Here is a 16,866-nt window from a genome sequence, read left to right as displayed (position 1 = left end):
AGGGCTGTGTTGTCGGCTCAGTGCCATTTTGGGTGTTTCATCGTGTGAGGCGTTTTCAATTGGGACTGTTCTGCCAGCACCGCGCCATTTTGTTTCTACCTTCCAGGAGCTGTTTTGTCAGCCCCAGGCCATTATAAACACCTTTCTTTCCCAATTGGAATTTATTTTAGGGCTCCAGCCTTATCCATTGTGCTCAGGCTGTCCCAGTTATGCCTACCATCAATTGTTTTTAGAGGCACATGTCACTGCCACCACCCCATCTGCTCTTATTTGTTGCAGCCATTAAGCATTTCAAAATGGCCGACCGCAGTCGTTCTCCATCTAGGAGATCCAACTCTCTCTCTCAGCACAGGGGCAGATCTAAGGCCAAGCACTCTACCAGAGCCAAAACATCTACTGCGGCCTCTTCTTCTTCTGCAGCAGAAAAGGATGCCAGGAGAAGGCATTTGGCTCTGACCAAGCAATTTGACAAACCAAAAAGCAGGCAGAAACCATCATTCCACCTACCCCCGCCCCCCCCCCCCCCCCCCCGTGGCAGCACCATCCACCTCGGTCCCCAGGCAGGGCACCTCCCCTCAGGTTCACCAGGATACCTCTTCCTGGTCCCCAAATGTTTCCACTGAGGCACAGGAGGACCAGGCCGTAATCAGGGAGGTCTTCTCTCAAGGAACCGATTCCACTTCGGATCCGCCTAGGCAACCACGCGCCTCCAAACCATCTTCCTCTTTCACTCCTACGGTGGCAGGGCTCCGCCCAGATGAGGGTCACACTTCTGCCATTCCCCAAGAAATGTGCGAACTTATTGCACAAACAGTGGCTAGGGGCATTGATGCAGCCCTCACCCAAAGGGGAATTCTGGCTCCATCGTCTGCTCCCGTTCCGGCACAATAACCCTCCAGGGCCTCATCCCATCTGGACAGCAATTCTTCTTTAGCTGCCCATTCCCCCTCCCCTTCTCACCACAGCGATCAATCACTTATAGATGAAGAGGAGGCCTTTAACTTCAGCCTCTCTGGGGAGGAGGAGGAAACCTCATCGGATAGGCTCCGTTCCATGGGTCTCTTCCAGCATGAGTTGTTTAAGACCTTATTACATAAGGCAAAAGCCACTGCTAATATGGGGGTCACAATGACACGCACGGCGGATTCTTCAAATCCTAGTGATTCCAACAGATTACTCTTTACAGAAGCTGTTACTGAACAGGAGGCCATACCATCTCCTAAACTTTTCATTGACGCCATCCAGCGTCAATGGGCTCAACCTGGCTCTATAGCCACTCCCAGTGGCCTGGACAAAAAGCTATACACTGTTGAACAGGAACTCGAGGACCTCCTCAAGCTTCCCGCAGTCGACGTTCCCATGGCCAGCCTGACCTCTCCTAGCATCCTCCCATCCAATGCAGCCGAGGATCTTCGCACAGAGGACAGACGGGCCAAAATTTCTACACGTAAGACTCACCAGGCTGCCACGTGGGCTATTAAATCTGCTACAGCAGCGTCCTTCTTCACCAGAACTTCACTTATTTGGCTGCGCCAGATGCAGGCCAGAGCATCACCTGAAGATGCTCGTCTGCACCAGGACATCAATAAGATGATCGCTGCTACAGAATATGCTGCGGATGCAACTCTCAACTCAGCCAAATTCGCTTCGCGCGCCCTGGCATCCAACATCACATCGAGACGTCTCCTCTGGCTGCGTCATTGGCAGGCAGACATGAGAACCAAATGGCGCCTGGCTGCAGCTCCCTTCATGGGTGGGTCCCTCTTCAGGGAGGCCTTGGACCTGATCGTGGTTGAAGGTAGGGACAAGAGGAAGGTCCTCCCATTTACCTCCAGACGCTCTGATAGGCAGTCCGCCTTCCCCTATCGGAGGCAGTCCTTTTGGTCTTCTGACCCCGGGTTCCAAACCCGGCCCCTCAACGGCTGTTCAATCAGTCGGCTGACAGGTCCCATGACAGGCAGTCCTTCAGAGAGCGCACTCGCCAGCCTCAGTCCAGGCAACCCTTTCGAGGCTCCAATTTTTGTCCCTACCGTAGAAAATAGTGATCCCGCTCTCCAGGGGCCCATTGGCGGTCGTCTCGCTGATTTCTTGACCACTTGGCGCTCTATGACCACTGATGCCTGGGCCATTCAAACGGTCTCCCTAGGAGTTACATTGGAATTCATTTCTGAACCCCCAAGGCGTTTTATCACTTGTTCCACATCCACTGACCCTTCCAAGAGAGCTCAAATGGAAGCTGAAATTCAGCACCTCCTGGCCATTCAGGCCATTGAACCAGTCCCTCCGGAACATCTTGGTGCAGGCTTTTATTCGATTCTTTTCTTGGTACAGAAGAAGTCGGGGGGCAGCAGAGCCATTTTGGATTTGAAACGTTTGAATGCCCATATATGGTACAGGCGTTTCAAGATGCACACCCTGCATACTATTCTGGGCGGCATCAGACCCAGAGATTTTCTGTCATCAATAGATCTCCGGGAGGCCTATCTCCATGTTCCCATCAGACCATCCCACAGGAGATTCCTCAGATTCTGCTACGAGGGGGCCCATTTTCAATACAGAGCCATGCCCTTCGGACTTTCTTCCACCCCTCGTATATTCACCAAACTCCTGGACGTAGTGGCGGCTCATTTAAGAGCGTCACCGGTCAGATTGCAATGCTACCTGGATGACATTTTAATTCAATCTTCCTCATTCCAACAGGCAGAGAAAGATCTCCAGGTAACGATCTCAGCCCTTCAGCAACACGGCTTCACCGTAAATTGGGAGAAGAGTCAGCTAACTCCCTCCACCGAATTGGTTCACCTCGGGGCCCACATCGACACAATGTCTGGCCTAGTCTTCCTGTCGCAGGAACAACGAGGCAACATCCAGGCCTCGGTGCAACAGATGAGGTCTCTAAGGAGGGCACCCCTGCTATCGCTCTCTCAATTGTTGGGCCAAATGATCTCATGCTTGGCAATCGTTCCTTGGGCACGGTTGCACTCACGACCACTTCAGTGGCTTCTATTGCCAAGCCAAAAGGCGGGTATCAGCAACTCCAATACCCGGATCAGGGTTCCCCCGAAGGTCCTCAAATCCTTCAACTGGTGGAAGTCCGCAGCTCTGGCAAGAGGTTCCCTCTTCCACGAACCTCAGTGTCTGATTCTCACCACAGATGCCAGCCTGTTCGGCTGGGGCGCTCACTTAAATGCCCAGGTCACTCAAGAGGGTTGGATGGCCAAGGACCTTCTCAACAATGTCAATTGGCTGGAGTTGCATGCCGCCCATCTCGCACTCCGCCACTTCCAACGCCAACTGTCGGGGCACCACGTGCTTCTCCGGACAGACAACATCATGACAAAGGCCCACGTGAACCGCCAAGGTGGCACACGCTCCAGGATCCTAATGAGCGAGGCCGCGCAGCTGGGACTATGGGCGGAGAGACATCTGCTCTCACTGCAAGCAGAACATACAGTATATCAGGAACCTCCAACACCCGAGTGGACTGGCTGAGCAGAACTACCATCGACCAGGCAGAGTGGCAACTACATCCCACTCTCTTTCTGCAAATTGTATCACTCTTCGGCCATCCTCAAATAGATCTTTTTGCCAGTCATGAGAACGCTCAGGTTCCTCGCTTCCTCACCAGGTTCTGGACACCGGGGGCCGAGGGGACCAACGCCCTCCATTGCAAGTGGCCTCCGGGCCTCCTTTACGCCTTTCCCCCGATACCCCTGATACCGAGGGTCGTGCAAAAAATCTTGGAGGAGAGTGCAGAGGTCATCCTCGTCGCCCCGTATTGGCCTCGAAGGGCATGGTTTGTGGACCTCATGTGTCTCTCACTCGAGCGCCCATGGAGGATACCTCCGGATCAGATCTCCCTTCGCCAGGGGGCCGTCTACCATCAGGACCCCCAGTAGTTCCAGTTAGCCACCTGGCACTTGAAAGGGAGATCTTGAAGAGGGACCACTTCTCGTGCAAAGTTATATCCACCCTCCTCGCTTCTCGCAGAACCGCCAAGGTGGCACATGCTCCAGGATCCTAATGAGCGAGGCTGCGCAGCTGGGACTATGGGCGGAGAGACATCTGCTCTCGCTGCAAGCAGAACATACAGTATATCAGGAACCTCCAACACCCGAGTGGACTGGCTGAGCAGAACTACCATCGACCAGGCAGAGTGGCAACTACATCCCACTCTCTTTCTGCAAATTGTATCACTCTTCGGCCATATATCCACCCTCCTCGCTTCTCGCAGAAGGTCCACCACCCGTATATACGACGCAACTTGGTCTTAGTTTCGTCGCTGGTGTGTCTCCTCGGAGATTGACCCCACTGAAGTGTCCATTCCGCAGGTGCTGGACTTCCTTCAAGCGGGTCTGGACGCTGGTCTAGCAGTCAACACCCTACGACGACAAGTCACGGCATTGGCAACCGTTCTCACCGGCAAGGATCATGGTACGCTGTCTCAGCACCCTCGAATTCGCTGTTTTTTACAGGGAGCTTCCAACCTTTGTCCTCCACCTGTCCACAGGTATCCCTCATGGGATCTCTGTCTTGTCCTTCAGGCCTTAACGGAATCACCTTTTGAACCACTGTCCTTCGCCAGCCTCAAATTTCTGACCTTCAAGGTTGCCTTCCTTGTCTCTGTCACCTCCGCTCGCAGGGTGTCCGAGCTTGCAGCCCTTTCTATACACAAGGACTTGTGCATATTTCATTCTGACCGGGTCGTTTTGCGAATGGATCCCACCTTCCTCCCAAAAATCAACACCTGGTTTCACAGGGCTCAAGAGGTTGTGTTACCCGACTTCTGCCCCAGGCCCTCTCATCCCAGCGAACAACGTTGGCACCCTTTAGACGTTCGTAGGGCCTTGAAAAGTATATTACCAGAACAGCTCCGTTCCTGCATTTCCATGGCCTACGAACGGAAGAACAAGCTTCTTCCTGGCCGCATCACGGCACACTCAACGCGTAGTGTGGCCACCACCGCCACTTGGGCCACCCAGGCTCCTCCTCTTGAGATCTGCAGGGCAGCTATTTGGGCTTCACCAACGACCTTCATTCGCAATTACAAATTGGACAAGTTTGTATCAGCTGAAGACGCTTTTGGGCGCAGAGTACTCCAACAGGTCCTTCCTCTGGAGGGTCTGCATGACTCTATTTCTTCCCCCCCAGGGATATTTAGCTTGGGTATATCCCATTCAATGGACTCTCTAAGCAGCGCAAGGGAGAAGGAACTTTGGACTTACCTGAAGGTTCTTTCTCCTTGCACTGCATGAGAGTCCATACCCTCCCTTCTTGGGGGATCCCGAACTGCTATTAACTCCTTTTCCATTCAAGTTTCTGTTTCTTCAGATCCGGACTTAGTTTTTGAACTGGGGATAGACAGGATGAGGAGGTGTGTTTAAACAAATTCTTACTCAGTCTCTGGCCAATCACATGAGGATTAACCCATTCAATGGACTCTCACGCAGCACAAGGAGAAAGAACCTTCAGGTAAGTCCAGTGTTCCTTTTAACTCCTGTTATGGAGGGCACTGATTTGAGGAAGATAGAACAGGAATTATGTAAGGTTTTAGAGTCTAGATTCTTCCATAAAAATGTTTGTATTTTATGTTTTGAGTTATGTAGTATGTTTTTAAAACATTTTTCTAAGAAATATTTTCATAGAGATTTTTGCAGTGCTTGTTCCCTCTCCCCCTGGCCATGGAGAATTTTGTTTTGTTGATCAGATCAAATGAAAGTTATATGAGCGTCAGGCTTAATAAAGTGGCACTAGAAGATTTGTCACAATATTAAAAGGTTACATCAAATATAAAGCATAATGAAATAATTTTTGTACATCAATTCAGTTTGTTACCGATTAACCTGCAGGTATAAAAACTGTTTCTTGGCTTATACTTTAATTACAAAAATTGCAGTACACAATGGAAACCAACATAGTACAAACATTATGAGCAAATGTGGCAAAATGCTATTTTTTAGTGTTTAAATTAGTTTTAGTTCATTAGAACCATTCTAATAAAGGTTGAATTTTTTTCAAAAAGGAAATTTCAGTGTATGTGCAAATAGCAAGGTAAAATTATGGTAGGGGTTGTAGGAAATACTTCTGCTTATTTTAATATTTGCTGGTCCTGCTTTTATTGAAGTTTTCATTCAGATTCCCAACTTCACTGTATTTGGCTTTAATTGTATGACTCGCTTCTCTCTTGTGGCTAGCAGAGTTGAGAACAGCATGGTTCTAAAAAGAAGATGGGCTCTACTCGGTTAACTGCAAAAGAACTATGTGAGAATGATGACCTTGCCACAACGCTAATAGTTGACTCCTACCTTGGCTTTAAGACTCATAAAATGAATGTAAGGTAAGAACTAGGAATGGGCATGGAATAAGTCTGAAAATTAAGATTGTAAAGCAGGAATATGAATACACACACTGTCAGCCTCATGATGCTTGCTTGCTTTCAGCTGCCATTGTAACGGGAGGGGGGAGGTATTGTAGGTATTTGGGAGGGGGGGAAGTGAGCTGGTGGAGATGTCTCGGAAAAGGGAGGAAAATTCTCACTGTCTTTTTAGCAGCTGCGGAGAGAGCTGATAATTGTCAAGGTCAACCGTCCCGACATACCAGATAGATGTGGCCGCCTAAAGAAGTACCCCACATGACACCTTGGGGAGATGTGGATTGGACATTCAACCTGGGACTGTGGGGGAAGGGACTTGGGGGATGCTTTCAATATGTAATTTTCGTGCCTATTGCCTCAGACTTTGCTTTTCTTTCGCTGCATTCAGTTCATACTCAGTAAAAGTACCTTTCTCTACAAACATGGAGTTGGGGTTTTTCTTTCTTGAGTTTTGAACGGAGGCAAGCCTGACACACACACACACACACACACACACACACACACACAGAGAGAGAGAGAGAGAGAGAGAGAGAGAGAGAGAGAGAGAGAGAGAGAGAGAGAGAGAGAGAGAGAGAGAGAGATTTTTTAATATATTTGAATATTAAATGGTGAGGATTGAGAGTACAGGTAGTCCTTGACTTACCACAATTGGGACCGGAATTTTGATTGTTGCTGGGCTCTGTATCCGGCAGAAGTTTCCTGTGCTACAGCAGGTTTGCAAGCACTGGTGCGCAGCTGAGATGGGAGAGATAGGTGGGTGGGGAGAGTTGCAGCACCTCTGGGATTGTTAGTGCAAGTAGGCTGCCAGGCACCTGAATTTTGAACACATGATCGCAGGGGTGCTGCAACAACCATAACTTGTCCATTTAGCACCATTGTAATTTTGAATGGTTACTGAACCAATGGTCGTAAGTCAAAGACTACCTGAAATGAGGAAAAAATATATTACAAAAGAAATTCTTCCTCTTTCATTTTTATAGCCCACTCCCAGCCATCAGGAGGAAGCATCATTTACGGGAGGCAGTAGAAGCTTTCCGGAAGCGCAAGGACCTAGAAGCAGCGTATCAAGCCTTGATGCAGGGTGGCTGGGCCTGCCAGTATTTTGCAAACCGGAGACATCAGCAGGAAGCTGCCTTCAAGACTCATGTACAATCCTGGTTAATGTTTGCCTGGTTGCCTGTTGCCTGGTTGCCTGTTTAATGGCTGGAGAGCATGTTGAAGTCTGAAAAAGTTATTCATATACACTTTTTCATCCCAATCCCGTTCCATTTGGATTATTACATTATGGCTCTTATCATCCTAGTCAGCATGGCAGTTAGGGTGGTGGGAGTTTAATTTAACACCATTCCAAACAATCAGGTTTGGAAAGGCTGTGAATCATGGGGCATGTTCTAAGAATGTATGGAAGTTAGAAAAAGTACTTACCCATATCTAGTCTATGCCTTCCTTTTCTCTAGACCAGATTAGATGTATTGGTGCTCTGGCCACATACAGCATAGCATGAACATTGTAATTAAGTGGCAATTATTAGGCTATAATCTTTTTTTAAACTTGACTAACTTGTAACACAAGCTGGCAGTGAAGGTCCACAGAGGCTGGCTGTGGATGAAAGGACCAAGAAGTATTGTTTTCTTCTTTTTTATCTTTTTTTGGCTTTGATGTTTTTAAGCATCTTCAACTGATGTGAATGTCAGCTTGATAGAAAGAAAATTGTTTACGAACTATAGTGAGAAACATTTTATATGGGAAGAGAGTAAACATATTCATAGAAAAGATAGGAGCATTGTCTCTAACTTAGTTCTCGCTCTCCATTGATTCTTCCAATTAACTCCCTTGCAATGATTCTATTTTATTTATTTATATCACACCTTTATTATTTTTTATAAACAACTTAAGGCAGCAAACATATCTAATACTCCTGCTTCCTCTCTTCCCCTCCCCCATACCCATCCCAGATTTTTCGGTACCTTCGCATTTTCCTTCCTGAGAGCGGTTTTGCCATCAGATGCTGTAGTCGATATTCCTTAGAAATAAATGGAGCCCGGGTAGTGTCTACAAAATCATGGTAAATTCATAGTGTTACTTCTTCCCCATGTGGCAAAATTAACTTGCATGCTGGATTATACTAAGAAAGAGAGAAATAAATAGAACTATGAAGCATAAAAACCCAAGAATGTATAAAGCAACACTGAGAGGAAAATAAAGGGGGGGGGGCAAGGAGTGCTTTTCTGATTAGTGTATTTTATAACAGGGCATGCCCATTAGAAAAGCTTTCTTTCCAACCAGCATGCAAAGAAGTGGATAATAAAGTAGCCATGCATTTGCTTTTGCACGTTTTACTTAAGATTATAACAACATAATCCTCTGGATAGGTAAGGTTATTTTTCCCCCCTCTCGCATAAGGAGAAAGAATGATAAACTGGAGCTTTTAGAAGGCTACATTGCAGAACTGACAGAACCCGACGAGAGCCTCCTCCAAGCACAAGTACTTTGTTGAGAGAGAGAGGTTTGATATGATAATATCAAATTATTAAAATTAAATTTAAATTAAAATATTTTTACGAATGTCAAATATGCTGCCTTAAGCTCATAATGTGGAAAACAGGATTTAAGCCAAATACAGTACTTTTCTTCGGTTGGATTTCCATAATTTGTATGTCACCTACTCGATTCAGATTTGTAAATGCTTCTAGATAAAGCAAAATATACTGTTGAAAAGATGAGCAAGTTTTCTCTCTCATTCTCTCTTTCTCTCTGTCCCCGAGGTAAATAGCAAATAAAGAATAATGTAGATAAAAGAAATAATGTGAATAAAATAGGAATCATACAGAGTCAGATATATGGGCTCTGGGGGACCCTATCTATTCACATTATTATAAAGGGAAGACGTGCTTGGATACATGAACTCTGAGAGACCCTATCTATTCACATTATTATAAGAGAGGAAAGTGCTTGTTGGAAATTACATTAACAAACAGTTAAACCCCTTTAAGTGGTAATATATCTTCTGAGACCTAGATGTCACGGAAAGGACTGCTATATGGAAAAACATCTGAGTGACCTGACTGTGAATGACACAAAGACCTATATGTTACAAAGAGTTACTTAATCCAATGAATTTACCCAAGGACAGTAGTAACTCTCCCATTAGCGACTCTGAGCACTTAAGAAAAGTTGTGTGGCTAAGATAATTTTGTAAACTAAGATTAATGCTTTAAGTAATTAGATGAACTTATTAACAGTGAATGTAACCATAGAAGGAAAATCGGATGTATGATCTCATGATTAACCATATATGGAAAATGTATGATCTCACTGAATCCTTTGTCTTAGAAATGTATAAAAACCATTGTATCAGAGTTCTTTCTTTGTTCAAAGCTTCAGGTACAAATCTGGCTCTGAACCTTGCGCAATAAACTGTCTCTGACTGGCCTGGGAATGTTTTTTAGTCCTTCCATTCCACTACACCCCTTTCTCTCTCTCCCCCCACTCTTTCTCTCTTTCTCCCTCCCCCTCTTTCTCTTTCTCTCTCCCACTCTTTCTCTCTCATTCTCTTTTTCTCTCTCCCCCCACTCTCTCCCTCTCATTCTGATTCTCTCATTCTGATTCTTTCATTTTTTTCTCTCTCTCTCTCATTCTCTCTCTGATTCTTTGATTCTCTTTCATTCTCTGTCTCTTTCTCTGTCTCTCATTCTCTCTCTCTCTCTGATTCTCTCTGTCTCTTTCTCTCATTCTCTTTCATTCTCTTTCATTCTGTCTTTCTCTCTCTTTCATTCTTTGTCTCTTTCTCTCTCTGTCTCATTCTGATTCTCTCTCTTTCTCTCTCATTCTCTCTCTCTCTCTCATCTCATGGGCCAGCCAGTGTCTTGGGGCTGAGAGGAAGTCAAGCATCTCCCTGAGAGACTGAGGGCCGGAAGAAGTGTGGGAGCGAAGCACTACTTGAACTTGTGTGGCATGAGCATTCGCCTTGGTATATTTGCACCAGCCGATGGCCAAGGCAGCCCTCATCTGTCTGCTGAAAGTGCAGCATCAGGATTCTGCCTTGATATATTTGCGGCGCAAGGCAGCCTTCGTTTCCTGCTGCTTGGGACTCAGAGCGGTAAATGGTGACTGGTCCGGGGACCAGCTGGATTTTGCTCTCCATTGCGGACGCCAGATCAGCCCCCTGCAGGATCTCATCTTTTGAGGAGCGCTCCCTGAAGCGGGGCTGGAAACTTTGGTCGGGCTCCTCGAGACACGAGATCTTGCAGGGGGCTGATCTGGCGTCCGCAATGGAGAGCAAAATCCAGCTGCTCCCCGGACCAGTCACCATTTACCGCTCCGAGTCCCAAGCATTAGGAGATGAGGGCTGCCGCTCTTACAGCGCTCTTACAGTGGAGAGAAAAAGCTGGATTTTGCTCTCCATTGCAGACACCAGATCGCCCCCCTGCAAGCTCTCCTCTCTCAAGCAGTCCAACCAAAGTTTCCAGCCCCACTTCAGGGAGCGCTCCTCGAGAGACGAGATCTTGCAGGGGGCTGATCTGGCGTCCGCAATGGAGAGCAAAATCCAGCTGCTCCCCGGACCAGTCACCATTTACCGCTCCGAGTCCCAAGCATTAGGAGATGAGGGCTGCCACTCTTACAGCGCTCTTACAGCGCTCTTACAGCGGAGAGAAAAAGCCGGATGCCGCTCTTACAGCGGAGAGAAGAAGCTGGATTTTGCTCTCCATTGCAGACACCAGATCGCCCCCCTGCAAGCTCTCCTCTCTCAAGCAGCCCAACCAAAGTTTCCAGCCCCGCTTTAGGGAGTGCTCCTCGAGAGACGAGAGTTTGCAGGGGGCCGATCTGGCGTCCGCAATGGAGAGCAAAATCCAGCTGCTCCCCGGATCAGACGCCATTTACCACTCTGAGTCCCAGGCAGCAGGAGAGGAGGGCTGCCTTGCGCCACTGGCTGACACAAATATACCAAGGCGGAATGCTGTTGCCGTACAAATGAAAGTAGTGCTTCACTCTCACAGCTTCCAGCCATCGCAAATGCCGCTTCTTCTCGCTTCTGCCGCCCCCTCCCCCACCCCCACAACAGCACCATTCATTCCGGATGGCGAGGGCTGCGCTCGTTTTTCTGTATTGCACCACCTGCAAAACCCCTGTGAAAGGGTTGTTTGACCCCCAACCACTGAGCTAAGGTAAGCAAGCTGGAGGGGGAAAAGTTTTTCCCTTCTCCATGGCTCTGGCGATCCCAGCTGAGTTGCCTGATTAGCAGATCGTCAGAGCTTGGATCGCCAGAGCCATTTAAGGCTCGTCAGAGCCTTTCGGGCTGGTCTGCCTGGTTACAGGAGAACGACACCCGGCGTATAAGATGACCCCTGTTAGATCGGCGCAGGAATGGAAGACGCGACCAGCTCGTTACATTAATAACTTTATGTAGTAACAGTAGCAAGACTGCCTGCGCGCTGCTGGAGCTCTCCTTATATTCGCTCCGGCAGTCGCACCGCCCCTGACAGTGATTCAAACTTTCCCGCCCGATGGCTGGCAGCCAATCCGGGCGGATGTCCTTATAAGGACATAACAACCCCCGACTTTTGAGAAGATTTTCATGTGTTAAAAAGTCATCTTATACACCGGAAAATACGGTAGTAATTTGTTCTTTATTAAAGTTGGATACTCAAGAACTATTCTAGCTACAATATTAGATTAAAGTCTGGCAGAACTAATTGGGTAGCCTAACATAATTTCTGTATTGGGAAATGTAAGCAATGTTCAGATATTTCGCTCCAAAGTGGGAAAGATATGCTATCCTGTTGCTGCCTCCTTAATGTTTTCTGGGATCTTGCACTTACTGTGTGATTTCAGGAAAAGGCGCAGCTTCTCTGTGGGACTGCTGACAAGTACAGTGAGGTTACCTATGCGAGATCTGTTTTTAAGAGATGTTCAAAGAAAGAGCTAATAGGATTATGGATGTTAGTGCCAGGGTTGGATAGTGAAGCAGTCATACACTTACTCCATCTTCTTAAAGCCCTTGAAAAATCCAGGGAGAAATGGAAGTTGCCTGTTGCGTAGTGAAGATATGGCAGCAGCAGTTAAACAAGAGGAAACTGGGAAGAGGAGTGACAGTCTTATAACTGATACCTCTTTTCCTTTTCTAGGTGCTGTACACAGATATACCACTCACTGGTATTTTAAGATGCTCAAGCCTTTATATATCCCACTGCACAACTGCTTGGCCTGCAGAACACGTGGATGCAAGCTCCATAAGCACCCTCTGGTGTGTCTGCTTCGTTGTCCTTCTCCTGTGTTGTCTGTATTGCACCTCAGGCAGTCTTTGAGAAACAAGAATTGCTACTCCAAGGCCCAGCAAAGATGCTGTCTTACAAAGATGCACAATCGCCCTGAAAGCCTGGGCTTGGCCACCCAGGGCAGCCTGGTAGTGAATCTTGGGAAGAGAATTCCCTTGGACTGGGCAAGGTTTCATAGGGAAGTAGTGTGTGACATTAAGGAGGAAAAACCTAACACCAATGAGGAGTTTAGCCAGGGGACTGAGGAATATGATTCAAGGGATATGGAAAGTCATGCTGATGTTAAAGAAATCCATGAATCAGGATCTGGGGTTCTCCATTCAGGAGAGCAAGTCCCCCTTGATTCTTCAAGTTCTCTTTCATCCAGTCAGTTCTTGTGCAGAACAAGGAGCACAGCCCAGTGCCAAGCTCAAGTTTTGTCCCAATCTCAGTTGTTGTTACCAATGGTAGACCCCAAGCTTTCCCAGTATGCTCATGTCCGCCTGGAAGGCCCACTTTTTGGAGGCAGGCAGTGCTGGCAGCAGCCCCCTTCAGACAAGACGGAGAAGGAACAAGCGGAGGAGCAGCATCTTCCTAAGCAGATAGTTTCGTTTCCCCCTTTTGTTCCATCCAAACGGCTTCGACTGGTAGTGAGCCATGGTTCCATCAACCTCGAGGTAGCTGCAAGCTCCTGTGAGGAGATGTCCTGATCTGGCTGATCTCCTGTGATTGAAAATAAGACTTTAGCTTCTTACTGAATTTACCCATGATAACCATCTACCAGAATTTGCCTGAAATTATCCCATCTTTTTGTTGTGCCCTTCTCCCCATCACCTTGTATTGGTTGATAACATCTCTTCTGTAGTAATGTCCCCAGGTGGGCACAAGGCTGCCTGTGCTAAAAACACGGCCTTGTATTCCACGCCTACTTTTTTCCATTGAAATTGATATTTCAGTTATCTTCCTTTATCACATCTTCACTATTCCTTTAAAAAATTGTTCTCCACTACTTTGCAAAACTTTACTGTATAGTCTTGAAACTTAAGCCATATAGTAGACTGCATGGATGCTTTGGATTGCCTCCTGGTCTTTTCTTTGAACTCTGCTTTCTCTCCCACAGAGTCCTTTCATCTCTCTACTCTCGATATCTCCATGCTCTGGTTTATAGCACTGTAGTTATAGACTTCTTGACAGATGGACATCGTATTTTGGGCATTTATTGTCCCTACAGAGTGAGGCAGAATTGGTGAAGTGACTTGTGGAGGAAAGAAAACCAGCATCTAATCAGGGAAGTCTCTTTAAAACTTATTGTGAGAAAACCAGCAACCAGAAGTGCACATTGGTATGCAGCCTAAACTATTCAGTCCATTTAGCCTGAAGGCTGCTCTTTGCCAAACAGGCTTATATAGGGGATTAAATGTTCTTGCTCCTCTTCTCTTCTGTCTCACTGTTTGGGTGCCTATTGTTACAAGACATCTCATTTTCTAGTTTTGGAAGCTACTGTTTCCCAGATAATACCATGGTTTATTACATTGCTTCTTCCATCTTTTATAAGACTTTTCAAAGATGATTTTGGCCTGGAGCCACTCTATCCCCATTTCAAAAGAAAGATTAAATCCATAAAAGTTATGCTCAGGAAAGTATGTTAAGATACCTTGATTTTCACACAGCTGGGAAAAATAAGCAACCTGGACACTGGGGAAGGTCTCTGGTTGGCTGGGTTCCTCGTGGAGTGGTTTGGTAGAAGCCTGTATATCATTTTCTGCCCCAGGTTTTAACCGCAGTACCACAGTACATCAGTCCGACTACCTGCCTTTTCTGGTGGGGTCATTACAAACTTGCTTCATTAGGAAACAAATTGCTCAGCCCATAATATGCACTAACTAGGATTGTGGGGGATTTGCTTCATTGTACTACCCCATCTTTCAACATGCTTGCAATACTTCATTTAAATGGAGGATTCTTCCAGAACTTCAGCATCCAGAAGACAGGAGAGTCCAAAAGGGGTAACATGGAGCATATTTTTTTTGGGGGGAGGGGAGGGAGTACTCTGCCAAAAAAAAAAAGTAACATAAACCGAGCTCTGAATTTGCATGAATTATGAACATGAATGTTTAGGCTTTTTTTTGTAACATCGGCAACATGTTCCAGGTGTTATGTCCTTATAAGGACATCCGCCGGGGATTGGCTAATCCACCGGCGGGAAATTTAAACCGCTGTCTGCTGGGCGGTGCAACTGCCGGAGTGCTTAAAAGGAGAGCTCCGGCAGCGCAGCAGCAGTCTGTTCTTGTGCTAAATAAAGCATTGAATGGATCTCGCTGGTCACGTCTTCTTTTCCCTGCGCCTGATCTAACACTGGCGACGAAGGATTCAAGAACCAAGGCGAAGACCCTCCTGAGACACCAGCACCAAACTAAGAGCTGAAGTCACGGCACCAAGACCACCGACAGCATGGCAGCACCCGAAACTGCAATGCTCGCCATTGTGCCCTTCCAACCTGGGAAGGAGAAGTGGAAATCTTATATGATAAGATTCCGGCAGTTTCTGAGAGGCAACAATTTCAGAGACCTCGACGATGACCGCAGAAGAGCCCTGTTCCTGGCTCACTGCGGCTCCGAAGTCCTGGAGATGGCCATCGACCTCGTGGCACCAAGGGACATAGAAGAAATGCCCTGGGCTGACCTACAACAAGTCCTACAGGAGCACTATGCCCCCATGGGGACACCAGTCACCAACAGATTCAACTTCCACCAGAGAGACCAGAAGGAAGGTGAATCCATCAAAGACTTTGTGGCCGCACTTTGTCAAATCGCAACAAATTGCGAATTTGACAATGTTGACAATGACATCAGTGATCGAATCGTCTTTGGCATGAGAGACAGAGCTCTACAGAAGAAATTCCTGAGCAGAAAAAAATTGCTGCTCAAGGATGTTGTAGAGGAAGCCACAGCGGTGGAGATGTCTGAAAAAGCAGCTGCCGCGATGATGAAAGCGAAGGGGGTACACAAAATCCAAAAAGCCCCCCAAAGCTCAACGGACAATTCCACAGCTGCATCAGAATCCGAAGAAGAGATGGCTGTCCACAAAGTGTCCAGACCACCGAGGCGGGAAACCGCACAACATGGCGACCGGGGAGAGCGTTGCGGAAGTTGCAGAGGGGACCATGCCAGGGCATCGTGCCGTTGGAGAGATGCCACCTGCAGACGCTGCCTGAAAAGGGGGCACATCGCAGAGGCCTGCAGAGCCGCGGACCCAGCCCCCGAACCACCCAGGCACCGGAATCGCGAAAATCGGAAAGATTACCAGAGGTCATCCAAACGGTCCTCTGGCCAATCTAGACGTGGAGACGAGGAATTTTCCAGGAGCGGAGCGGTCCATCAGACGACCATCGCCCACACCAACGCAGACAATGCCACCAAATTCCACATGACCGTCCACGTGGAAGGAGCGCCATGCTCAATGGAGGTAGACTCGGGCTCGATCTACTCCATTATGGACTGGCATCAGCTGAAGCGTCTGAAACCCAGCATTAGCAAGCAAGAACTGAAGCCTCTTCACTCGAAGCTCGTCGACTTTGGGGGAAACCCCATCGGAGTCCTAGGGAAAACCCGCATACAAGTCTCTTACAACCAGTTCCAGGGCAGCCTGCCCATCACAGTCGTAGAGCACAGCCGCCCGAACCTGCTAGGAGTGGAGTGGTTCCAGCCACTAGGGCTCACGATTGGAGGGATTCACCAGATCCAGAAGGATGAACTCGACAACATCATCGAAGAGTTCAAGGAAGTCTTCGATGGTAAGCTGGGCAAATTTGTGGGGAAGCCAATTTCCTTCAATTTAGATAAATCAATTACTCCAATTAGGCTAAAGCCCCGCAGGGTTCCGTTTGCCTTGAGGCCGAAAGTAGATGCTCAGCTAGTTCTGGAACCGATCGATCATGCGACATGGGAGACCCCCATTGTGACTCCCATGAAGCATGATGGGTCTGTGCACATCTGCGCTGATTATAAATGTTCAATTAACAAGGCTTTGCAGCAGAGCGCATACCCAGTTCCAGTGGTGCAACATCTGTTGCATTCCCTCGGAAGTGGGTCAATTTTTGCCAAACTGGACCTGGCCCAGGCTTACCAGCAATTGCCAGTGGATGAGGCAACAGCGGAGGCACAAACTATTGTCACCCACAGAGGCGCATTTAAATGTAACCGCCTCCAATTTGGGGTCAGCGCAGCCCCAGGAATTTTC

General features: G+C 47.6%; 1 protein-coding gene across 1 annotated transcript; it reads left to right on the top strand.

The window, feature by feature from the left end:
• Nucleotides 1–6,115: 6,115 nt before the first annotated feature.
• LOC139317713 (histone-lysine N-methyltransferase KMT5C-like) lies at nucleotides 6,116–14,638 on the top strand. Its single transcript, XM_070944788.1, has 6 exons — nucleotides 6,116–6,337; nucleotides 7,354–7,519; nucleotides 8,329–8,438; nucleotides 8,777–8,858; nucleotides 12,206–12,245; nucleotides 12,499–14,638. The coding sequence occupies exons 1-6, from the start codon at nucleotides 6,228–6,230 to the stop codon at nucleotides 13,335–13,337; spliced, it is 1,347 nt and encodes a 448-aa protein (XP_070800889.1). The 5' UTR covers nucleotides 6,116–6,227; the 3' UTR covers nucleotides 13,338–14,638.
• The last annotated feature ends 2,228 nt before the right edge of the window (nucleotides 14,639–16,866 follow it).

This window comes from Pituophis catenifer, unplaced genomic scaffold, assembly GCF_029215685.1.
Source record: "Pituophis catenifer annectens isolate HBS135680 unplaced genomic scaffold, rPitCat1.0.hap2 SCAF_5, whole genome shotgun sequence".
Classification (NCBI taxonomy): domain Eukaryota; kingdom Metazoa; phylum Chordata; class Lepidosauria; order Squamata; family Colubridae; genus Pituophis; species Pituophis catenifer.
The sequence above is the reverse complement of the archived record's forward strand: the minus strand, read 5'-3'. Positions and strand labels throughout refer to the sequence as shown.